Below are 24,326 nucleotides of genomic sequence, written 5' to 3'. Positions count from 1 at the left end.
TAGGTAATCTTCTTGTAACCCCATTTCTGGTTCAATATGAAAGGAAATACATTCTATTATATACCAAGCATATGCACATGAAAATTAAAGAGATTATTTTTTCAGAAAACTATTTTAGTGGAAACTATTTTAATATCATAAAGTTGTTAAATGTCAGAAAATTAAATTTATGAGATCTTTGAATCTTTTTCTTGTCAGCAAACAATTATATTCAGGGTAGGTATTTTTAGCCTGGGATCAATGAACTTGTTTTTTAAAATATTTTAATATCTATATTTCAGTACAGATGTTTTCCTATGTAATCTTATGTATTTTATTTTATGCATTAAAAAAGTTACTCTGAGAAAAGACACCATAGGTTTCACTAGACTGCCACACAAAAAAGTTAATATCTAGTTTCTGAAAGAGATACATACATACATATTACATTCAACCTCCAGTTTATTTCGTGCTTTGGATTTTAACTTTAAAAAATAATTTTTCAAAAAGATGGATTTTTATAAACTATATATGGACCTAAACATGTTTAGAAGGGTCCACCAAAATTTTTGTAGCTTTATTGATTGGAAATAAATTATTTCAGATATCAATTAACTTATCTTTCAAGTGATCATTGGTGCTGATTTCTTCTAGATCAGTAGAAAAAGAATTTTGTGACAAACCTCAATTAATTTTGTTTTAATCAATAGGAATTATCATTTCACTTGTCTCGATTTTTTTCAGATGTATTATAATTCTTTCTTCTTTTTCTACTTCAACCTTTTCTCTTCCCACCACTCTGTTCTCTTTCCAATCCATAAATTAATTGACACTACTACTTTGATTAAATTTCAATAGGATAATATAGTTATTTATCAAATATTCCTCACAAACCCTTGACAAACTCATATCCGTTGTGGGCACTTTTAAGTGGTAAGCTGGTAAGGGGTCCCCTTAATTTGTTACAATAGCCAGATTGAGAACCTTTAGCTAAGGATGTACCAGCAGCTGTACTATAACTTTTTAAGGCAGGGCCCTAGCTTTATTGAAGTAATCTTATTGTTATATATTAGTAATATATTAAGAAAAGATAGAAAGGAATGTATACTTTTCTATTTTTTCAAGTCTGCTAATATGCTAATTTGTATGATTGATTATATAATTAGATTATAGCAATTATAGCAAGTTCTTATAGTTAAGCTAGTTGTATTGGGTTTTGTTGTTTTAGTGAAGGATATCAGCATGCTAAGCATGGTGTCGAAAACCATCAGCCACCGCCTTATTAATTACATCTCAACCTCATCAGGAAGCAGAAGGCTTTTACAGCAAGATTTTCATAATTTGGAGCTATCTGGCAGAAGACAAGGCTCCTATATACTGGAGCACTACAGATCTCTAGGTGACCTATAAAATGAGAATTGTGACAAATAAAAAGCTATGCTTAATTAAGGGGATTCTATTATTTAACTCTTTTTGCCAGTGGGAAATAGGACTATTTTCCAAATATTACCTGGTATATGAATGATTTCATTATTTTCAATATGATAATTTCCTATTAACCATATATTCCTTCTAACTGTAATTCCAACAGTTTTTTTTATATGTTTATCTTTAAAATTAAGTATAAATGAAAATATATTTGAAAGAAACAAGCAAATGTGATCACTTTTTCTCTTTCTGTTATGTGGCTTGAGTTGGAACATAAGAGTTTAGGGAACTGATAATTCTGTGCAGCAGCTTCCTGTGAAACATAATGAGCTTATCTCTGAATCTCTTATTCCTTTCAGCCATATTCTAATCCGTAAAAAAATGAGTCAATATTTTAAAATAATACATTGAATAAAATCACTCTAATAGAAATCATGCTTTCCTTTTTAAAAAAAATACTATCTACATTTACTAATAAATCATATATTCTAAATTGCCCTTATCAAAGGGAATTCTATATAATATTTCTTCCTTTGGCCCGTAATAATTTTTTCCTTTTTTTTCCCTCTTGGCTTATTGTTTCCATTCTCTTTAAAAGGAACAATGAAATAAAAATCTAATTGGACCTTACTGATAAACATCAATTTAAACTGTTGCATATAATTAATCTTAGCATGGTACTAAAACCAAAATACATCAGAGCTAAATAAAGGCAAAAGAGCAAACTGAGTAAATGTTGCATTGCTGTAGTTCAAAGATGCCTAATTTTAAGATAATTATCAGGAAGACTCTAAGCATAAAATAAAAATATTTAAATATATAAATAGATTTAACTATAACAAAATAACCATAAATTTATTATATAATCTTACCCTATTTTTCAGTGTTAATAAACCTGATTAACGAAAATTAACTGAATTTAGTCATTATTCTTAGTATTATTTAAAATTATATATTTTTTCAAGGTTGGGGGGAATGTTAAAATGCTTATTTCAATATTTGGTTTTGGTCAAAAAAAAGAACAAATTAGTCCAGTTTTTTTCACTATGATCAAGTCTCCATTGCTTAAAACAAACTGTCTGAATATAAGTGAAAATCCTTCATTAGTCTGGATTTCCTGATTTTTTTGAATAAATTAGCTATATACTAATAATTTTAGATTTCCATAGTACTTTTTATATTTCATCTCATTTGATAGTATACTTACATTTGATTCATATTCAAACTTCCATTTTGATTTGATTGTAGATACTCAGTTCTTCAGATTTCTTAACGTTTAAGTGCATGGACCATTTCTTGTTACTGCTATTCTTTCCTAATCTTTTATGGATTTCAAGTAGTAAGATAACATTTTCAGAATCTTTCTAAAGATTGTGAATTTTAATTTTCTGCCTTCATACAAGAAACAGAGCAGATGGCTAATAGGGAGAAAAGTATTGCATTTAAGTCTATTTTTGTAGGAGGAAAAAAGAATTTGAGAAATTGGCCTGTAACTGCTCTGAGCACCTGTCTTAAAAAAAAAAAAAAAAAAAAAGCAATGAAAAATTAGTCAGTATTGTTGACACTTTGTGGATTTAATTAATATACCTTGAAAGGAAGGTTTTTATATTACAAGGAAATAACTAATTTTCAGTTACAGCTTCTTCACTAGAGACCAAGTACCAAAATAGGAAGAGAAAACACCACTGAAAGAGTCTATTATATGTAAAACTAAGTAAAGCCAGTTTTTAAAACTTCAGATATGATCCTAAGTTGATCAAATAGAGTAATATTCAAAAATTATATCAGTAAAATTTACAAGTCTATATGTGATTTTGAATCTTTTATTTTGTGTAATTACATGTAAAAAACTATTTTAGCATGTTTTTTAAAATTTAGAGTTCCAAGTCCTCTCCTACCCTCTTTCTCATCCCCCTTCATTAAGAATGCAATTTGATACATGTACAGTCATGCAAAAAGTATTTCTATATTAGTCATGTATAATATTCATGAATGAAAGAATTATTACCTCTGTTGCTGCTGCAAATTATATTTTAGGTTTTTCCCCTCTGAAATAAATTTATTTTTAGAACAAGAATAAGTAGATCACATCTGCCATAGGACTATTAATATTTCTATTTTAGAAGTACAACCCATGGAAAGTCATGGAAAGCACATAGTCCATTTACTAAAACTTGCAGCAATAATTGTTGAAGGTGCAACGATCTGTGGGAAATGAAAGATTTTTTTAAATTATCTAAAAACAATACTATAAAACCTTTATATGCTCCCCCTAAAAGGATATTTTTGAAGGAAAAGTTTTTAACATATTATCTCAAAACATACTTTGTGCTAACAAAGCTACTTCCATCTTCTGGAATTTTAATATCTATAATTTTAAATTTCTACTTATTTGGGGGAAAGGTTAAGATTGCTTTTGCCATTCTAGCCAGGTTCTTCATTGACAACAGTGCTTTCTTGTGCTTCCCTGTACAGATATGATCTTAAGACATATAAGTTTCCTTGATGTATCTTCAAATTTTACTCATTTTGCCTTTTTTAATTCAAATATTTTCCCAGATTTGCAACTTGAGAGACAATATCATGATTTTTACTATACTAAGTTTTTATTTTTTTAAATTTATTGACCAAAACAAGCAATTCTGTAACAAAGTATAATAAAAAAAGATGATTGCACATGAAACTGCAGTTATCACATTTTTTACGGAATATAGTCCTGGGTGTCAAAAATGGACATTAAAACAACTTAGTAAACAGCATCTGCCTTGCACTTTCTTGCCAAACTTTGTCTTACCAGCTCACAGTTGATTTGGTATAGTATTACTTGATACATTCAAGAGACATGTGTCTACTTAATCCATTCAAACTATTGTTGTTATTTTCTTATATGTGTATCTGTTTGCTTTCTCAGGTTTATTGTTTAAAAGGTGTACCTTGCTGCTACCCACAAAAGAAAGGTTAAAGTACATTCACAAGATACTCTCAGAAGTAAGAATAAATTTATACTTCTGAATACTTACATAAATTTATTTTATAATAAGTAAATATATTTTATAACCACCTTGCAATAATTTCTAATCTATTTCTTATAATTTTCAATTATTTTCTTAGGATAATTAAGAATACTCAATAATTATTTATTCATAATGATCAAGTGTTTCATGTGCTTAGATATTATAAAATATAGACGTGTTTATCTTGTTTTTAAATCATCTTTTAAGTGTAACTAAGGCCTTTATTCAAATTTATGGGATTTTTATGGGAGAATATAAAAAGCACTGTGCTTGGAGTAGCCTTAATCACTGAATGGCTATGGCCTCAGTCAAACTGAGATCTGTTGAAGAATTTTGCTTAAAAAAGCCAGGGTCTCCCACTGCATCCAGGACCATCTCCAGGTATCCTGATCTATCTGGCCACTAGACCCAGATGACTCTGGAGGAGAAAAGGAGGAAGATAACATTGCACAGTCCTCCCTCATTTAAATCTAATTCACTTGCATGTCATGGTATCACCTCTCTGATGTCATGGTATTCTTCAAGAACTAAGGACAAAACAATAACCACTACCACATCAACCTACCTACATACTGTGGGAAACTCACTTAACCCTTTAGATCATAGTTTCCTCATGTATAAAATGTGGATAACAGTACTTGTACCATCTACTTCATAAGGTTGATACATGAAAAGCACTATAAAGTACTCCATAAATTTGAATTATTAGGATTCCCTCCCTTTTTCTTAGACTTATGTTGGAATTAGAATGGGTTTTTTTAAGATTTTTTTTTAATTTTCAAAGGAATATTCACTTTCTTTCTCTCCCAATTCCCCTTTACCATCCTGTTGCCCTTCCATCCACTCTCTCATTGAGAGAGCAAGAAAAACAAAACCCCTGTTACAAATAAGTATAGTCAATCAAAACAAATTCTAGAATTGATTACACATGTCTAGAAAAAAATAGGTCTTAATCTGCACTCTGATTATAAAGCTTCATTATCAGGAGGTAGGTGGCATAGTTCTTAGAACTTTCCTTCTATTTACTATATTGTAATAATAATTTTTTTGGTGAAAAAACTTATTTTTTAGACATTCAGATAAAGAGTAGAGTTGATTTTAATCATTACAAAAATTTCAACTTTAGAAATATCAGTATTATAAATTTATGACAATACTTAAAAACAGTATTCAAAAAATTTCACTATATAGAAACAATCATCTAAATCAAAAACAATTCTAAGACTGTAAAGGGCAACTTATAAGGTTTCTACCTGCATTGGTAATATCTTCATCTAGAAATTCAGTATATTAGTACAATCCCAAATCTGATCACAGTTCCCAGTTAATAAGGTATAAAATATTTTTATATATTATTTATTATATTAGCATGGTATTCATTTGGAAAGGAGTTCTAGCCTAACTTGTAAAATCTCCAAAACTGATCTTTCTGCTTTCTGTGATTGCCTTCTCCAATATGTGCTATACATTGCCCCAAGATTTATCTTCCTTGAATAAAATTTAAAATTCCTAAAATTCTTGTTATATTCCCACATAAAAACTTTCAAGAGTCCCCTATTTTTATGATTGAATCCAATTGTTTAACCCTATCTCCTATCTAATTTGCCCCATCTAACCAATTCCACATGAATCTTCTCCAGACATACAATTCTCCTTAGTGTTCCCTGAATATACTATATTAATTTCTGTCTCTTTACCTTTAACTATACTAATTTGCCACTTAAAATTCCTTCCCTCTACTCCCTGCCTTTCTAAATTATATGAATTTTTCAAGGTTAAATCAAGTCTTGCCTCCTTCATTAAGGCTTTCTCATTGTTCTACCCCAAATGTATTTCTTTCTTCACTGATCTCTTATAACAGTTATTGTTTTTCCAATCAATTTGGCATTTATACATAAACTCTTTTATTATTTAACTGTGTAAAAATTATATCCCCTAAGGAAATTGTAAGTTTTTTGAGAGCATAAATTCTATTTAATAGGGATTTTTTGTATCTACCATGCACATATGTGGCGCATAAGCAGGCACTCAATAAATGTTATGAAAATAAATTTGAAAGTCAAACTGTTCAGTTCAATTGATGAGGAAATAATAGCTTTTCTCTTTACAGGTTTCATGTTTTAAATTCAGTGGTTGTGGAATTCCTTTGCAGTGTTTAGGATTGCCGTGTTATGGAATGTTTTTACAGGTACCGTACCTTTTTAAGCAAAGGAAAAAAGGCAGTTTTTTTATTAGTAGTAAGTAGAACATAGAAGTGTATCCTATGGCCAAATAATGGAGATTGAAATGATTTTAAGAGAACAACATTGTGTAAAAAAAAAGAAGAAGAAGAAGAAATAATCATTGTGTTAAAAAAAAAAAAAAGAGAGAGAGAAAACAGTAATTAATTGAACTTTTGACAATATTATTGTTATAGATACATAGCTCACATCTGCCCTAACTACATTATTCTGACCAACATTATTTTGTAATCATCAAAATATTTTACTAAATATCTTCCTTAAACCTGTGAAACTCTACTATCTTTGACCAATTGCCCATTTATAATATTATTTCTACAGAACACTATCTATCCTTGATAAGGTTTTCCGTCAGAAATTGTGATTTCCCTAAACCATAAGTGGGACTTCCCTGTATTCTAACTCTACCTTGAATTTTTATTGTGAATTTCTTATTATAAAGTTTGAAATGAATGCTTAAAATTTATGGAGTTATCTCAATGATCTCTGGGTCTAGAACCTCCACAGGTAACCCTAGAGAACTTATCAATTTAGCCCTTATAAACCTTATTGTAATTACATCATTACAGAATACTGATTATGTGTGAACTAGAGAATCATTACATTATCATCTACAAGAACCAGTAAAAAGAAGAGAGAAAATACTAAAAATATAATACATCTAATGAATTCAAGTCCTGGGCTAAGTCTTTAAAATACATTTTAAATATATTGTAAGCTCTGGTACATCTATATTTTTAGAAATTAATCTTTTTGTTATTGAAACTATTATTTCAATAAAAAGTTATAATATGGCTAATCTTGTAAACTGGAAAGATAAAGACTGATAAATTCTGAGACTATATTCAGGGATATCGTTCTTTAAAAAATTGAACACTTTTCTATTAATCATCTGGAAGCAATTCCAAATAACTTAAAGAAAACATTTTTAAATGGCAGAAATTCAATTGAATTATTTTAGTGATGAATTTACGTACCTAATTACCTTTTTATTTTTAATTCCTTTTAAACAGATGTCTGACTTAGCTTTGTTGTTTTTCCTAATAGATAATCATAAATTTCTGCTGTAATAAACTCTTCCAAATGCTTATTCCATCTAAATGTCATAAATGAATTCCCATATTTATAATATTTAATATAAATGATAAGATTTTGTTTATTTGCTTTTCACTGCAATCTCTGTTAATAATTCTAAAAGTAAATACCACAGTATAATTCTGAGTGAAATCCCTAAACCAATGTTTTTGAAATCTTGTCAAAAAGTAGGACTTGTTAAAGAATCAAATTTTTCTTAGAATACTACTGTCAGAGTAAAGTCAAAGTAAAGTACTGCCAGTTCAGGTGTCAAAGTTCAAGTCACAGTGCATGCAATAAAATAATAAAATATATGTACAAGAATTTCATTTAGAAAGTCTGTTAAAAAGTTAGTGCCTTTCTCAACAAAAGAAAAGAATTTCAATTTGGAGCATCTAAAGATATTGTTTATAAAAACTTTTTCTGTATATGTGGAAAATCCATCCATAATGGATGATAACAAAATATGCTGCAAATCATCTTTATAAAAAGCAAAAGTGACCTGAACTTCAACTTGCCGGTCTGCATATTTACAGTGTTTCCTTTATTTTGTTATCTTTAGACCTTAACAGCAGGTTGGGATGAGTTGGAGTGCCATCGTGTTTACAACTTTCTGTGTGAGTTGACTAATCTACCCCGCAAGGTGCAGACAGTTGTTTGTAGTAAACCAGGTAAAGATGTGATATTCAAACAGAGCATTTTTAAAGGGGAGGACAAGAAGAAATAGAGACCAAGATTCAAAAGCAGATTCAGTAGCTCAACACACTAAAAAAAAAAAAATTAATTTTAAATATCACTGTCATCTGCTCCAGTCAGATTGATCCTTGTTATTGTCCCCTGAACATTACTTTACATTATTACTCATCATATTCTGCCTTGTCTTGCTATAAATTATATACATGAGAGGAAATATAGTCAATTTAGACAATAATTTGATTACAATCTTTTATATTTAGTTCAGTTTAACAAATACTATTTGCTTTGTGCAGGGTGCTGGATAGTATGGAGACTACAAAGACAAAAAAGAAACAATTACTATTCTCAAGTTTACATTCTACTGTATACAACATGTATACAGATTAGTGAATAAAATTTGAAGAGAGAGAGAGCACTAACAGTGGAAATATTGGGAAGGCTTTGAGTATAACTTTGAAGGAACATAATGATTATGAAAGATAAAAATGTGATACTACCTTTCAAGATTAGAGGAAAGGCTATATAAATGGGAAGAGATAGAAGTGTTGACTTCTAACAAACACCTAGTAGACCAATTTGACTGGAACATAGACTGTGTAAAATTGAAGGAATAATAATGAAATCAGATTAATTGTGGAGAGTTTTTAATCCTAAAGGCAAAAGAAAGACAAGGTTTTTCTACAGGGAAATGAGATTACTCCCCAAGATTATTTTGGTAATTGGGTAGAGAATTTATTAGAAAGGGGAAAGACTAGAAACGGAGAAATTAGGAGGCTACTACATTAATCCAGGTGAGAGGTGAAGGGAGTCTGAAATAATGTAGTGGATGAATAAATGGGGTTAAAAAGTAGGGCAGATGCAAGATATGTTGTGGAGGTAGAATTGACAGTATTTGGCAACTGAGTAGATAAAAGAGTAGTGAGAAAGGAAGAACCATGATTAACTCCAAAATTATGAATCTGAGTGCCTCAGAGAATATGGTAGCATCATCAACAAAAATAAAGTTGAAAGTAGGAAATAGATCCTAGAATAGAAGAGATCTGTTTTCTTCATTTTGAGTTTGAGATGCCAATGAGGCACCCAAGTAGAGATATCCATCAAGTAGTAGAAACTGGAGAACTGAGATCCAGGAGAGATAGTGGGATTAAAATATTATAAATTTGGAACATATCTACAGAGAGATGACAATTGAATCCATGAAAGTAGGTGATATCCCTAAGGGAGAATGAGAGAAAATTGAGTCTAGGACTGAACTTTGAGTGATGCCCATGCTTAGAGGGTAGGGAAGAGATGTAGAACCAGCAAGGAAATTGGAGAAAGAATGGTCAGACAGAAAAAGCAAGAGAGAACTATGTCATAGAATCAAACAAAGAGAGGCCAGGAGAGAGTGAACAGTGTTAAAAAGCTGCACAGAAGTCCAAGAGGGTAAGGGGCTGTGAGGTCACCGATAATTAGAAAGAACCCTTCCAGTAGAATGATGGGAAGAGATGGAAGTTAAATTGCCAAGGGCTGAGAAGTGAGTCGGAGTTGAGGGAGAGGAGGTAATAAATCTAGGCAAGTCTAGGAATTTGGCAGTAAAAAGGAAAAAGCTAGGAAGATATCTTGAGATCTAACTATAAGTCTGAGGAAAGGTTTTTGAGAATTGGGGCAACCTTGGCAAGTTTGAAGGCAATGAAAAAAAGTCAATAGATAGGGGGAGACTGAAGATAAGAGAATTATAAATGGAACAAGCCTCAAGAGGAGAGAGCAAGATATGGCATCTAAGATACAAGTCACAGAGTCAGGTATTGGAGGTTAACTGACAAGGGGAATAGTCTTCTCTGATGAAGAAAAGTAAGGATTTTGAAGAGTTCTGAAATGTGAGTTGGGGGAGATGGAGTATAAAATAGATGATTTTAATTTTCTTAGCAAAATAGGCAAGGTTATTTGCTGGGGGATGGAAGAGGAGGTAAGAAGTTACAGGAGGCTTAAAAAGAGAATAAGGTTTGAAGCAGTCACTAAGGGAACTAGAATAGAGGAAAAATTTTAAAAAAAGAATAAAAAATTATAATGCAGCAATGAAGGCATAATTGGGTTCAGATAACATCAGTTTACATAGTGAATCCAGTATTCATGATTATGTTACTTCCTTCTACAATGTTCAGTAAAGTTAGGTATTGAGAGTGCAAAAGTAGTTTCTTGCTTGATGATGTAGAAAATCATTTTATGAGATTGGTAGCATACCATTTTACTCTATATTGACTAATGATAGGATATATGTCTTCCATATTTCTCATTTTTTAAAAATTGTGAATCCCTTGAGGTTCTAACCAAATTTTTCTTTTTCTTTAACCATGCTCCTAATTTTAAAGTATAGAACAGGGCAAGAATATTTAGAAGATTAGCAAAGCTAGAAAATTGGGTCAGTTTAAGAGAAGATACCTAGATTACTTCTTGTCTAAAGATTTCAGCTCTTAAAAAATCTGTTATTTTATTGATAGGTTGTAGACAATTTTAGCCTATTCTTTGTACATCTGATGTACAGTCTGTCATCAGGCTCATATTTGAAGCCTTTGTAATTTTGTAAAATCTGCCAAAATTTATAGCACCTCCCACAACACAATGGAGTATCAAAATTGAACTTTACTAGATATTCTGACTTGGTAGCCCATTAGAATGATTATGTAATCACTATGGGTATTGCCTTGCTCCTGATTTTTAGAATGTTTTTTGAAGGTAGATTTATCTCATTTCTTTCTTAGGAAGTGCCCGAAAATTGGAGTTAAGGATTAGATTATTCTGTCGGAGTGTCCTACTAGATCATTGGATGCAGCGAAGTGACTCTGCCTTTTGGTTGACACGAATACTAAAACCATGGCCGATGGTGAATCAGGCACGGCTGCTCTATATAATCTTTGGACCTATATCATCTCAGGATGGTAAGCACATATTTTACAGTAAAGCCACATTTTTGTTTAACTTAAGAGGAAAATATAGTTTATAATACTTTTTGGTTTCCTCATTCCTAATAATCATGAAATATTTCAAAATTATATGTGTATATTTCTGGACCCTTAGTGAAGGGGAACATAGCATAGCATTCCCTGGGGCAGCCCATTTATTTTGTTTAAACCTAATTGTTAGGAAGCATTTCCTTATTTTAAATCTAAATCTACCTTTCTACAGTTTCCTTTTGTTTAATGCTTTATTTAACTTTAATTTTAGGTTTTTGTTTACAAGCATTTCCTTTCCATCATATTGATCCTTCCCCCATCCCCCCAAAAAAATTCAGCAGTAAAAAGAAAAGCTTTCATAATAAATATATATAGTTCAGAAAAACAAATTCCCATATTGGCAGTGTCCAAAAATGCATTTCAAGTCTATTATCTTTATGCCAGAAAGTGATTAGTGTATGTTTCATCTTTGGTCTCCTGGAATCATGGTTTGTTATTGCACTGATCAGAGTTTTAGTCTTTCAAAGTTGCTTTTCTTTTTTGCCATTGTCAGCTTCATTTACTTACTTCATTTTCTATCATTTCTCAAGATCTTCCTAGTTTCCTTCAGAAGTTTCCATTTCATAATTTCTAATGGTATAGTAATATTCTTTTACATTCATATGCTATAATTCATTTAGATATTTCCCAATGGATAGGGACCCCTTTAATTTCTAATTTTTTCTACCGTCAAGTCACATATTTTGTACATATGCATCGTTTTCTTCTTTTTTGATCTCTTTGAGGTATAGACCTACTAGTGGTATTGCTAGGTCAAAGTGCGATGACTTTGGGGGCATAGTGCCAAACTGCTAGCTCTACTACAATGTATTAGGATGCCTGTTTCCCACAGGTCCTCTAACATTTTGTTATTTTCCATTTTTTGTCATTCTTGGCAATCTGATGGATGTGAAGTAGAACTCAGAGTTACTTTAATTGCATTTCCTTAATTATTGATTTGGAATAATTTTCATATAGTTGTTGATAGCTTGGATTTAGTCTGCCAATGTATCTTTTGATAATTTATTTATTGGGGAATAGCTCTTATTCTTATAGCATTCCTTATATATCTAATACAGCCTTTATTAGAGAAAGTTGCTGAAGATTGTTCCCTTGTTATGTTTCCTTTTTAATTTTAACTAATTTTTGGTACAAAAGAGTTTTAATTTTACATAATAAAAATACCTATTTTGTCTATTGTGATTCTTTGGTCATGAACTCTTCTCTTATTTATAAATCTGAAAGGTAATTTTTTTCTTAGCTTTCCTAATTTTTTATGTCTATTGAAGTTGATTTTAGTATTTAATACAAGAGGTTGGCCTATATGTGTGTGTGTATGTATATATATATAAAATTTCTGTTTTCATATTTCCCAAAAATTTTTACATAGGCATATTCTTGTATTAATTGGTATAAATCTTAAGTTTCAAAGATGGAAACTGTTCTGTTACAGTTCATTATCAAATATATTTCCATTATTTTTGTTTTCTTTTTCCTTTTTTTTTTCCCCTGAAGCTGAGGTTAAGTGACTTGCCCAGGGTCACAAAGCTAGGAAGTGTCTGAGACCAGATTTGAACTTGGGTCCTCCTGAATTCAAGGCTGGTGCTCCATTCACTGAGCCACCTAGCTGCCCCCTATTTCCATTATTTTCAATTTTTAAATTAAAAAGGTGCTCTACATTTGAAAATATTCAATCAATTCTTTATCTAGATAATCAGAAGAAAATAATGTAACAGTAATCCAAAAGAACAACCAAAAATATATATATTTGTTTTTTATAATGTATTGTGATATATGTGCCCATATGTGTTCTTTCCTTCCCAGAAGCATGTAAATTTAATTTTTTATTTTTTATTATTATTTTACTGAGGCAATTGGGATTAAGTTACTTGCCCAGGGTCACACAGTTAGGAAGTGTTAAGTGTCTGAGGTCACATTTGAACTCAGGTCCTCCTAACTTCAGAGCTGGTACTCTATCCACTGCGCCACCTAGCTGCCCCCAGAAGCAGGTAATTTTAAATTTGACATGATTTGTATGTTCTGATTTAAAATATTTGCATAGGTGACAAGGATAACCATATCCTTAGTATAAATCAGTGTTTAATATTTATTTGATAAAAAATTCAACAAAATCATGAAGAGGCACAAAAGAACTATTACAATCAAGGGGAAAGAAGGAAGGGAGATGAGTTATTGTCTGAAACTTGATCTCATCAGTTTTGGCTGTAAGAGGGAATAACTTAATCAGTTGGGTATAGAAATTTATTTAACCCTATAAAGAAGTAGGAGGAGAAAGAAGAAAGAAAAGGGAGGATCAGGATAGAAGAGAGGGCTGAAAAACTAGGGGAAAAGATAAGAAAAGGGAGAAAGGAGTGATAAAAGATAAGGTAGTAGATGAGGTGAGTTAAAAAATTCAATAAAGTTACAAAATTCTATTGTTCTTCATCCCTGTTTGTGGTGTGTCAATAGTATTATTTTTGTGCTGAAAACATTACTTGGCTTATTGAAACAACCTTTCTTTTGACTACTTTAAATTTTAATGTTTCCTCATTCTAATAAAGAACATTTAAAAGTTATATTGTAATCTAAATAGACCTTCCATTATGAAAGTTCAAATAAATGTAATAATGTGCTTATTAAATAATGAGATTTCATTTTTTAATACTATTTATTTTTTAAACTACTGAAACCGTCTGCCTCTCAAAGAAATTTTGTCACATTTTATTTGTTCCATTTATTCAGGACAGGTGGTTTGGCAAAAAATGACAGAAGGACCTACAGATGAAACCAGTCTAAAAGGCTTAGCTGATGCCATTAAATTACTGTATGACACTGACACTAAAGAGTGGACAGCAGATGATGTAATCAGTCTTGTTGATGAACTATCAGGTAAAACTGTATTTTTACCAAGGTTGATTACTGAGAATTCTGCTTTCAAAGCATAATTATTAAATAGAATAAATTTCCTATTTTAAATAATAATACTGAAATATTTTGCTGGTAGTGAATTTAAGGAATATGATTTTAAGGTTGAAGAGCATGAATATAATTAAATGCAAATACCAGCTATACAGTTATATATATATGCATATGTAATTTATAGATTCTCATAGTAAGTTAATCAGGTCAGACCTCAAATGCCACCCCTGCAGGTTTTAACAAAATAGATACATAGGGATAGATAGAGAAAAAAACTTTCCACTTGTTAATACTTTAAGGGAGTTAAGACTAGTTTCTGACCCTTGTATTATCCTAAAGGTACTGTATACAGGTTCATACCATCCTACCTTGTAATATATAAATCAGAGAGTTGGAATAAACATATTACTAGTATATCTGGACTACATGACGTTAAAATTTTTATTCTGGTTGAATATTATAATTGAAAAACTAAGGTATTTTTCTGAGTTAGTGATATTCAGTTTCTATTTTATAAAAGTATTTAACATATGTGTCTAATGATGATTACTGCCGTCATTGAACAACTCATTAAGTAATTTGTTTTTTGTTTTTTGTTTTTTGTTTTTTTAACAACAAAAGTGGTTCCCCGAGAATGGCTTCTGGAGAATAATGCACGTCTCCTTATCCTAAGTGGGAACAACATTTGTTTCACCTTCATGGCTAGCAAAGCTGTGAATGGAAGGGCCAATGAACTAGCACGGATGATAGTCTTTTTAGCTTTGGTAAGACAAAAACAAAGTATCCAGACTAATACTGTATTCACTACCACTTAAAAACCTATTGGATCACTCTCCCCATATAACTGATATATACTTAAAATATTGATTATTTTGAGATATTAAGAATGCAAGTATATCTTAAAATAAGTTTTTAAAATATATACAATAAACTAACATCTTCTGAAAATCCTTCATATCTCTCCCTCCCTCCTTTATCCCCTTCCCTCTTCCAATTTATATCTCTCACCACCTTAGTGGGATAAGGAGTAATGCAAGATCTTAGTATCATCAATCCTTTTACTTGACAGATGAGAAAACTAAGGTGCAAAATGATTATTCACCAAAGGTCAATCAGATAATTAGTAGCACAACCAGAATTCAGTTCCTCTGACTCCAAATCTAGTGTTTTTTTCTACTTACCATGTGACTTTTTTTTTTTTTCAAAATCTAATTTTTAAAAACACCTTTTGAGGAGTACTTTTCTATTTAATTTCTCTTAAATCTAAACACTCCTTTTCTCTAAAACTTCTATGTTGAGTTTATATTCTATCTCAACTCTATGATTCTAGAATTTTAGCTTTCTTTACAACCTTTGCTAATATTCTTGTCATTTGTGTATGTGTGTCTCATCACCCCCCAAGGGACTATAAAATCTCTGAGGGAAGGGATTGTCTTTTTATTCTTTAGGACCCTAGTGTGGTGTTTTGTATATAGGAGATATTCAGGAAGTACTTGCTGTCTGACTGATAATAATTAGTTATCCATATTCTGATCCAGTTTTTCATGATGTATATCTGCTACACATGATGAGCTGGTCATCTGAAAGGTTAGTGAATAAAACTTTCCCCTTTCATGAGCAAATTTAGCAACTAATACTTACAAATATTATACCTAAATTAGTATAAATAATCTTGAAAATGGTATACATGTCAATATTATTAGATTTTTTTTAAAAAAGATAATAACTTTTCCTATAATTATTTTTATGTTAAATAATAATATTTGTTAACAGCCACGAATCTGATTAACTCTTTAGCAATGTTTCTCAAAATTAATTGAGCTGTGGAACACTTTTAGACTTACAATAAAATTAATAAAAGCCATATATGCTGGTGGGAGTTAGAGGAAGAAAGATGGGAGGGTCTACTATTATGGCTATCACTAGAAAAAAAAAAAAGGCTTGGAGAATTTGGAGCTAATATAGAAAAGTAACTCTATTGTCATGCCAAAAAATGCCAAACAGAATTTTTGATAATACGCAATTCCATAATTAACATTTCAGATGGAAAAATATTCCTAACATCAAAATGTTCTTATATAATCCCTAATCACAGCATGTAAGACATTGTTCCCCAGTATACAATTTATGAAGGAAAGATTTAAAATATTTTTTTCTAAATTTGCACTTTTGAATGAGTTTCAGTTTCGAGAGCATTTTCCATTCTAGTGTTACATAGCTAAAACTGAATACTGAATATTTTTCAAAATACATCATGATCCAACATAATTATACAGTTTAATTTAAAAATCAATAATACTTCTTTCTTATAAAAGATATTTGTAAAAGTCAAAGAGTAGCAATATGGAAAGTAATTGTTTATATCTAGTTTAGCATCCCCTTAACTGTTATCCCTTCTTCATTGAGATTTTTCCTACCATCTTTTTGATATATCTCAGGTCAGCATAAGAAATTAAATGGGAATTTTGGGAGAGTTTTGCAGAAGCCACAGATGAGACATGAAGGACAGCAGATAACGCAGAGCCCATGACCAAATACTTAACCTATATTTTACAATAAGGTGCTGTAAACATCCCATAAATGAAAAAAAAGAAAGTCAAATTTTCTCTCTGGTATGAAGGGAGGTCCAAAAAAATTTACATCAATTTTCTAAAACACAGTGGCACCTAACCTCTATAATGTGGAAGGGATAACTATAATTATTATTAGCAGTAATCATCCTGATAACAGCTGTTATTTAAATAGCACTTTACACATTGCTTTATATGTAACTATCTCATTTGATTCCTCCAACAACCCTGTGAAAGTGGTTCTCGTTCAGTAATTTCAGACATGTCTAGTTCATTGTGATCCATATGGGTTTTCTTGGCAATGGTACTAGAATTTTTCCATTTCCTTCTCCAGCTCATTTTACCTTTGAGGAAACTGAAGCCAACAGGGTTAAATGGCTTGCTCAGTGTCACACAGATAGTGAGTATCTGAGGCCACATTTGAATTCAGGTCTTCCTGAGTCCAGGCCCAGCACTTTACATATAGTACCCCCTAGCTTCACCAAGGGAGTTAGTACAAGTATAATGGCATCCATTTTATGATGAGGGAAGAAACTAAGGTTCAAGAATGTGGCAACTTGTCTAAGGCCATCTAGTGAGTAATAGCAAAGCCAAGTCTCCTGGCAACTGATCCAGGTCTCTTACCTCTGTACCACAGCTATTACTGTCTATGTTAGGCCAAGTTAAAGAGCATTTACTAAAGTGCCTACAATGTGCTAAGTAGGCACTGTGCTAAGTGCTGGGAATACAAAAGAAAATCACAGTTCCTGTTCTCCAAAAGCTCACCAACTAGTAGAGGAGACAACATGCAAACAGCTATGTTCAGACAAAATATATGCAGTAAATTTGGAAATAATCAACAGAAGGAAAGTACTAACTAGTATTAAGGGGGTTCAGGAAAGGCTTCTTGAAAAAGGTGGGATTTTAGCTGGTTCTCAAAGAAAGCCAGGAGATTGCGAGGAGGAAGAGAAATCCAGGTGTGGGGAAGAGCCAGTGAAAATGCATAGTATTGGGAGATAAGAATACCATATTCAAGGAAGAGACAAATTCCAACTTCAGGAGCTCTCACATTTATAAAAATTTTTGTATGTTTAAATCAGGTCTGCGAGAAGGACCTGTACTGTATGGACTGGGCAGTAAAAATGATGCAAAAAGTCTGCAAAGTCTTTAGCAGTCAGGTGGAGAGAAATAACTTCCTGCAGAATGTGGAAAATTCATTTGCACGTGTTATAATGGACATGCTACAGTCAGTTATGTCTGGTGAGTACTTATATAGGCATTACACAAGTGTGCAATAAGAATGTAAAAGGAAAAGGGAAAGTTTAGAAGTAGTACCCACATTTTTTTAACTCCTAGTCCAGTATATTTTGTTATAAGCTTGTTGATTTGCCTTCTGTTAAATTATTCAGGGAAAATTTGGAAATCTTGTGTTTCAAATAAATCGTATTTTAAAATTAATTCTCTTCCTCTCCCTATTCTCTCTATCCTGTTTCTGGCATTTAGGAGACCGAGATGAAGAGGATAGCAGCTTTTTGAATTTGTTTCATCTTGTGAATGCACAGGCTAATTTCCATAAGGAAGTTTTATATATAACCATGAACAGTACGTCCACCTAAATATTTAGACATGATTTCAAGAGTGCCTCATTGAGCCAACCATTAGACAGCTGCTTTTTTTTTCACACATGAAGGATAATGTGTGTGTGTGACTTTTTTTTTTAATCACCTAGTTACCATGTCCTAAGAGAAAAAGGAAAAAAAAAAAAAAAAAGGTGTTCTAGTTTTAGCAACAACTGATTACACCATTGAACCTAGAATGTTTGGTAAAGATTTGTAAAGGAGTTTTGTATTGCTTAAAATATAAATTCACATTCTTTGCCATCTCTCTGAACATATAACCAACAATAAGAATGTTATTCACATCACATTCACTTTTGTAGAAAGTAGCAGATCATCTAGATATTAAAAAAAAACATTTACTCCCTTTCTTTACAGTGAATCATATACTTTGTTAGGGATTGAGATAAATGTTGCAAATAGAGAAAAAGTGTAAAAGGAAAGAAATTACCTATCTTGCTGCCTGCTCAGCTGCAGAAGTAATTTCATAAGATTTTTGCCTTATCCTCAGAAAGTGAGTTACTTCAAGGGGGTCTAAAAAAAGGAAACTGAAAATATCAGACGTTAGAACAGATGAATTAGCCTCAGAGAGGTCTAGTTCAAAAGACAGTGGCTATATCTGCAACCAAATTAATTAAATCCAAGCAAGAGGAATTTGGGAAGAGCAGAGGTCTAGGATCATTTCAACCTAACCAACTGTTTCTGACACATCACAGTTATAGCAAAAGTCATAGTCTGCAGTGGAGCTAAAATTGTGTTAGAATCCATTTCTCTGTAACTCTGCTATCTCTTAACTAAAGATAAAGTGTTGGTGCCCTGTTGTGATCCTTTCAAGGTCTGGCACACTGGACTTGGCTTCTTTCACCAGACCTCCTGCTTCCCTCGTGCTTCCTTCACCTACTTGAAATGACTTAACCTGAGAATGCAGAAAGGACCTTGAAGATAGGATAGCTCTAATTAGAGAAGCTAATACATGAGGAAATGAAAATTGTGGGAAATTCTGTCATGTTTGTTTGTGTTTGGTAAATAAATAAGACAGGAAATTGGATAAAATTGAAGAAAAGCATAAATTGTGGAAAAATATTAGTTGTGATAAGAGCAAGGTTTCACTGAAGTTTCTGTTCCAACAGAATTTATCTTAGAAAATTTATGCTGTTAGAGGATCAGAAATGAACATTTCACCATGATTTTTTTTTAACATGGAACTTTTTAAAGAATTTAAGAAAAAAAAAATCCAACTTTAATTCCTTTGATAATGGGAGTTTTTGTTCCACATTTTGGTTTGGTTTTTCCACAAAAACAAAGGTTCTTGCTTTGTTTTTTTCCTATGGTTTCATTTTGTTATTTTTTTGATAAGAATTCTCCCACAGTTGAAGTCTAAAAATTAAAAATTGGAAGATACCATTATATGTAATATAATTTTCATTTCAACATACAGCATTGTTGAATCCATAAAAAGTCTTGTATATACTAGCACTTATTTAGTACAAATATTGTTGAATCTAAGTTGAAAATATACCCTACTGAATAATTTTGGGGTGAAAGGGGAAATTATTTTTAAAATAGTGATCATAATAGCTTGAAAAGTAATTATTTGCATATAGGTAGTAATGATTTTTCATATTATTTCACTGTAAAAAGCTAAGCATCATGCATCTTAGTGCTAGAAATATGGCATATCAGGGTTTCTCTTATGTTATTATTGAAGCTATTTATTATTATCAAAGCTATTTAGTTTTTTTTTCAACAAGATTACAAAATTAGCATAGTAAGGTTTCTCCAACCTGGATTTTACTTCTTATATTGTTTTGATTTGTATAAACAAGTTGGCTGCTCTGAAGAAAAAAAAAATTATATTTTGTTATACTTTTTCACAGTGAAATGTTATATCACCCTCCAATCAGAATTAGGGAAAAACCAAAAACTACATTCATTCTCTGTTGATAGTGGCTAATTTTCCTTATTTTGTTACCAACAAAAAATAAACTGACAGATTTTATAAGGCCAGTCTTTGACGACTTCAATTTTGAAACCAAATTTGCAATTTCCTCAAGCTAACCAGTCCAGTTTTTCATGAAATGATACTTATGCATTTGTCATCAGGAATAAATTGTGATATCAAACTTTTAAAGAAAGTTTTCTATTATTGTTTTTAAAATTACCCCTGCTAAATTAAAGGAAGAAACATATAAGTTGCTACAAATCAGAGGCATTTGGGGGAGCTAAATTGTATTAATACCCTTCTTGTAAGAAGGCTGTTAATCAATTTTCACTAATTACAATAATAAAACATCACAACAATAATATTGAAAATACTAAAAATTACATGTATTTTCCCCATAAATTAGATCAACAGACTTGTCTATTGGTCTTTTCTTCCATTTGTTTCCTTAGTCACCTATAACTTATTGATAAGATACAGGTCACTTCCACAAGAAATTGATTTCCAAAATGTCATTAACCATAATTATAATACTAATTAAAAATGAATTCACAGTTTTTCCCTAGTGCCAAATGCTTTGTATCTCATGAAACTATAGACCATTTTTTGTAAAATTTGGTTTTTTTGGTACAGTTTTTTATTCCCAAGTTTCATCTTACTCAGTTGGCAAGTACAAAGAGGCTAAATTGCTACCTAAAAATTGATCTAGTCAAGTTGCTGATCATCAACGTATACTTGATGGCATGGATATTAAGTACCTTATTTTATGCATTTTGGTTCTTATGATAATGTAGTTTGTATTCTCTATTCCTCAATTAATACCAAAGGAGTTAATGGCAGAATTCTCATCTCCTTTTGAGGACTAGAACAATCACAAGATATATATATATACATGTATATGTATGAATAGTTATATATATGTATGTGTATATGTACATATATATAGTTGGAAACCATATTTGATACCAGTAAAAGTCTAGGGAATAGTCTATCCTCACACAAGTGGCATACAGATATCTCCTTCGAGAATTCTGTATTAAAAAAGGTTGTGAGGATAAAAAAGGAAGCATTTGGTGGGTGTCTGCCTGCTTAGTTATTATATACCTTAATAACAATATGACTTCACTACCAATTCTACAAATCAGTTAGCTATGAAGCCAAGAAGAAATCAAGATATATTCACATGCTACCTACTTATACTTAGCTGAAACAAGATTGAGAATGAAGAGATAAGAGTGAAAGATACTGCTTTATACAAGTTTCTCCAGACAGAGAAATAACTAGAAATGCTGAACACTTTTCATTTAAAAAGTAGGAAAAAACAACTCCAGAGCATACCTCTGATACCAAAAATAGTAACTGGAATTTTTTCTTAAAGCAAACTGTTTGTATCTTGCAAGAGTCTGGACTTTGAAAAAAAATATATTTAATATAGGTAGAATTCCAAGATCACTGCTTTCTTAAATGTGTATTACACTAAAAAATTGTACATTGTTACAAAAAGTTTTATATTTATAATAAAATGTATTTAAGTAACTAATATTTAATATTTTCTAAAATATATTTTAATTTTTTCATATTAATAAAGTGAATTTATAAATTTGGAAGTATTGCCAACTTATTTAAAGTTTGATTTTGTTAAATCCATTGGAGTTTAATTTATGTTTCTATGAAAACTCATCTTTTCATCAGTTTTGATTATGAGATCCTATTATATTATGGTATTTTGCATCATATAAACAAAAGCAGGTAACTGTCAATAATTTGCCATTGTTAATCAACATTTAACTTCAATATTCCAGTGCATCTATGAGCTAATCTGTGTGATTATGTCCTCGAGTAATACAAATTGCATGTAATATGAGTTAAATATTAATTTAATCTATACTATTCTATTTTCACTGCAAACTGTCAAAGTTTACATTATAGTGGTTGCCCAATTAGATATGCTACAAATAACTGTTATTGTTTGCTATGTGAAGGTTTTTTTTTGTTTTGTTTTGTTTTAAAACACAGTAAATAATTAAGTGTTTTGGATTACTTGCACTTTCCCATTTTTCTATTTTTTTCAGTCATCACTCCTTTTAGAATTTCTCTAAAGAACAAAAAAAGCCTTAAATATTACTAACTTTTTCTATTCTACTATTTGAGATGGCGGTACAGAAGGTTTTCTGTCATGAGGATCAACTTTTCCCCAAAAAATATAAAAATTGGGTGGTGTTTATATTTAAATTAGAGGAAAGTAGAAACTTTTGAGAGGCTATTCCAGGGTTTAATGTTTAAGCAAATGTTTAAGATTTGATAAATCCATTGTATACACTTTCCCAAGATACTTTTTCACTTCTCTTTTTAGCCTAAGTATCACTAAGAGAAATGTAATCCCAATTTTCCTGAGCCATCTTACATTTCAATTACATTTGGAAAGTCTTTAGAAGTCTAAGATTCTGTGAACCTTTTAAAATTATACTATGTTCCTAAAAATCAAGAAATTATCATCTCAATAGGATTCCACTGAAAACTTTTTAGTCCCAGAATTCTTGGTTGGTTTGAATTTAGCAACAGCCACTTACACATTGTAGTGTTGCTTCTCAGATTGTCCCCCACTTTGCAGTCCTTCCTTATCACAAATATATTTTCTAAATCACTTTGTTATTTTAATACAATACTATATTCATTTTTATGAATGTTTTTTTCAGAATTATTACAATTTGAGAAAGTATTTTCTTATCCTAATCAGCCCATCTCTGTTGAAGGGTGAATTTATCAAAAAAAAATTTATATTACAGAATTTCTTGCTTTGACTATTATATGTGCATTTTATAACACATCTTGATAAAAGTCAATCAATCTGGTTTTGGTCTATATGATGCTGAATATATTGTAACCATGTTATAATACAATGTTACTGCATTAATTCAAACATACAAATAGCCAAATTAAATCCCCTGAAACACAAATAAAATAAAAACAATATAATAATCAGTTTGTGGAATAGTATTTGTCCTCCCTCTAATAACACTTGTATAAGTTCCACTGTCTAATTTTACTGATTTTTTTCTTTCGCTGAATATACTAGTTGTATTATTGCCAAGTAGATGTTACAGTATCACTAGGAATCCTTAGACTCAACATTTGAAAGAATGATAGGATTTATAGCTAAGATGTGACATGAAAAATTTTAGAAGAACTCAACTCTTCTACATATATTCCAGAAAAGAGCTAAGAAAGAATGACCAAGATAACCAAAGAGAAATAATAGTATACTCTTTTTAACTCAGGACTTCAGAAAAGATATCCGTGTGTTTAGGGAGAAATGAAACCTATAAAAGCTTGAGTAAATAAGGATGCAAATCTCTGATTCTCAGATATATCACTTAATGCCCACTCAGGTATACATGCAAGGTGGGGGAGTGGGATTCCAAAAACATATAGAGCTCAGCTGGGATGCTCCAGTGAGATCAATGGAGCCTGAAATTAGACCTGAAAGCAGATCTACTGAGGAAAATGGAAACAAGGAGAGGATCCAAGAGACAGAACCAAATGGGGCCTGGCTACTCCAGCCAAGAGAGTCAGAAGTAGCAGCCTCTGGATCTGGCACAAAATCCCAAACCAGGACTGAGGTTGTAGATATAAATAGAAGAAAAAATCAAGCACAATGGAGAAATATGAGTCAAGAGATGCCAAAATAAGATGATTACCACACTGTTAGCACAAAAAGGATCTCAAGGAAGAGAAGTAGTTTGATTGGATTCAAAAGTATAACTGGAAAAAAAATATTTATTTCAATTTCAAAAATTAAATTATAAATGAAGTAGGAACTCTAGAAGAAAAAAATGAAAAAGAACATTAATAGCTTGGAACAGAGGTAGAAAGTCTTCCTTCAGTATTAAACTACCT

General features: G+C 31.1%; 1 protein-coding gene across 4 annotated transcripts in view; it reads left to right on the top strand.

Annotated features, from left to right (window-relative positions):
- FBXO47 (F-box protein 47) overlaps positions 1-21,971 on the top strand; it is a 30,022-nt gene extending 8,051 nt beyond the window's left edge. For 3 of the 4 annotated variants that reach the window (XM_074261354.1, XM_074261352.1, XM_074261351.1), the window contains exons 4-12: positions 1,208-1,378; positions 4,319-4,395; positions 6,532-6,609; positions 8,298-8,406; positions 11,173-11,349; positions 14,146-14,292; positions 14,944-15,086; positions 17,972-18,131; positions 18,375-21,971. In XM_074261354.1, coding sequence (XP_074117455.1) covers positions 1,222-1,378; positions 4,319-4,395; positions 6,532-6,609; positions 8,298-8,406; positions 11,173-11,349; positions 14,146-14,292; positions 14,944-15,086; positions 17,972-18,131; positions 18,375-18,487 — 1,161 coding nt within the window. In that variant the 5' untranslated portion in view covers positions 1,208-1,221 and the 3' untranslated portion in view covers positions 18,488-21,971. The remainder of the gene's footprint in view (positions 1-1,207; positions 1,379-4,318; positions 4,396-6,531; positions 6,610-8,297; positions 8,407-11,172; positions 11,350-14,145; positions 14,293-14,943; positions 15,087-17,971; positions 18,132-18,374) is intronic. The other variant, XM_074261353.1, reaches the window with a different exon arrangement.
- The last annotated feature ends 2,355 nt before the right edge of the window (positions 21,972-24,326 follow it).

Source organism: Sminthopsis crassicaudata, chromosome 4, assembly GCF_048593235.1.
Source record: "Sminthopsis crassicaudata isolate SCR6 chromosome 4, ASM4859323v1, whole genome shotgun sequence".
Classification (NCBI taxonomy): domain Eukaryota; kingdom Metazoa; phylum Chordata; class Mammalia; order Dasyuromorphia; family Dasyuridae; genus Sminthopsis; species Sminthopsis crassicaudata.
This window is presented reverse-complemented; position numbering and strand designations above follow the sequence as displayed.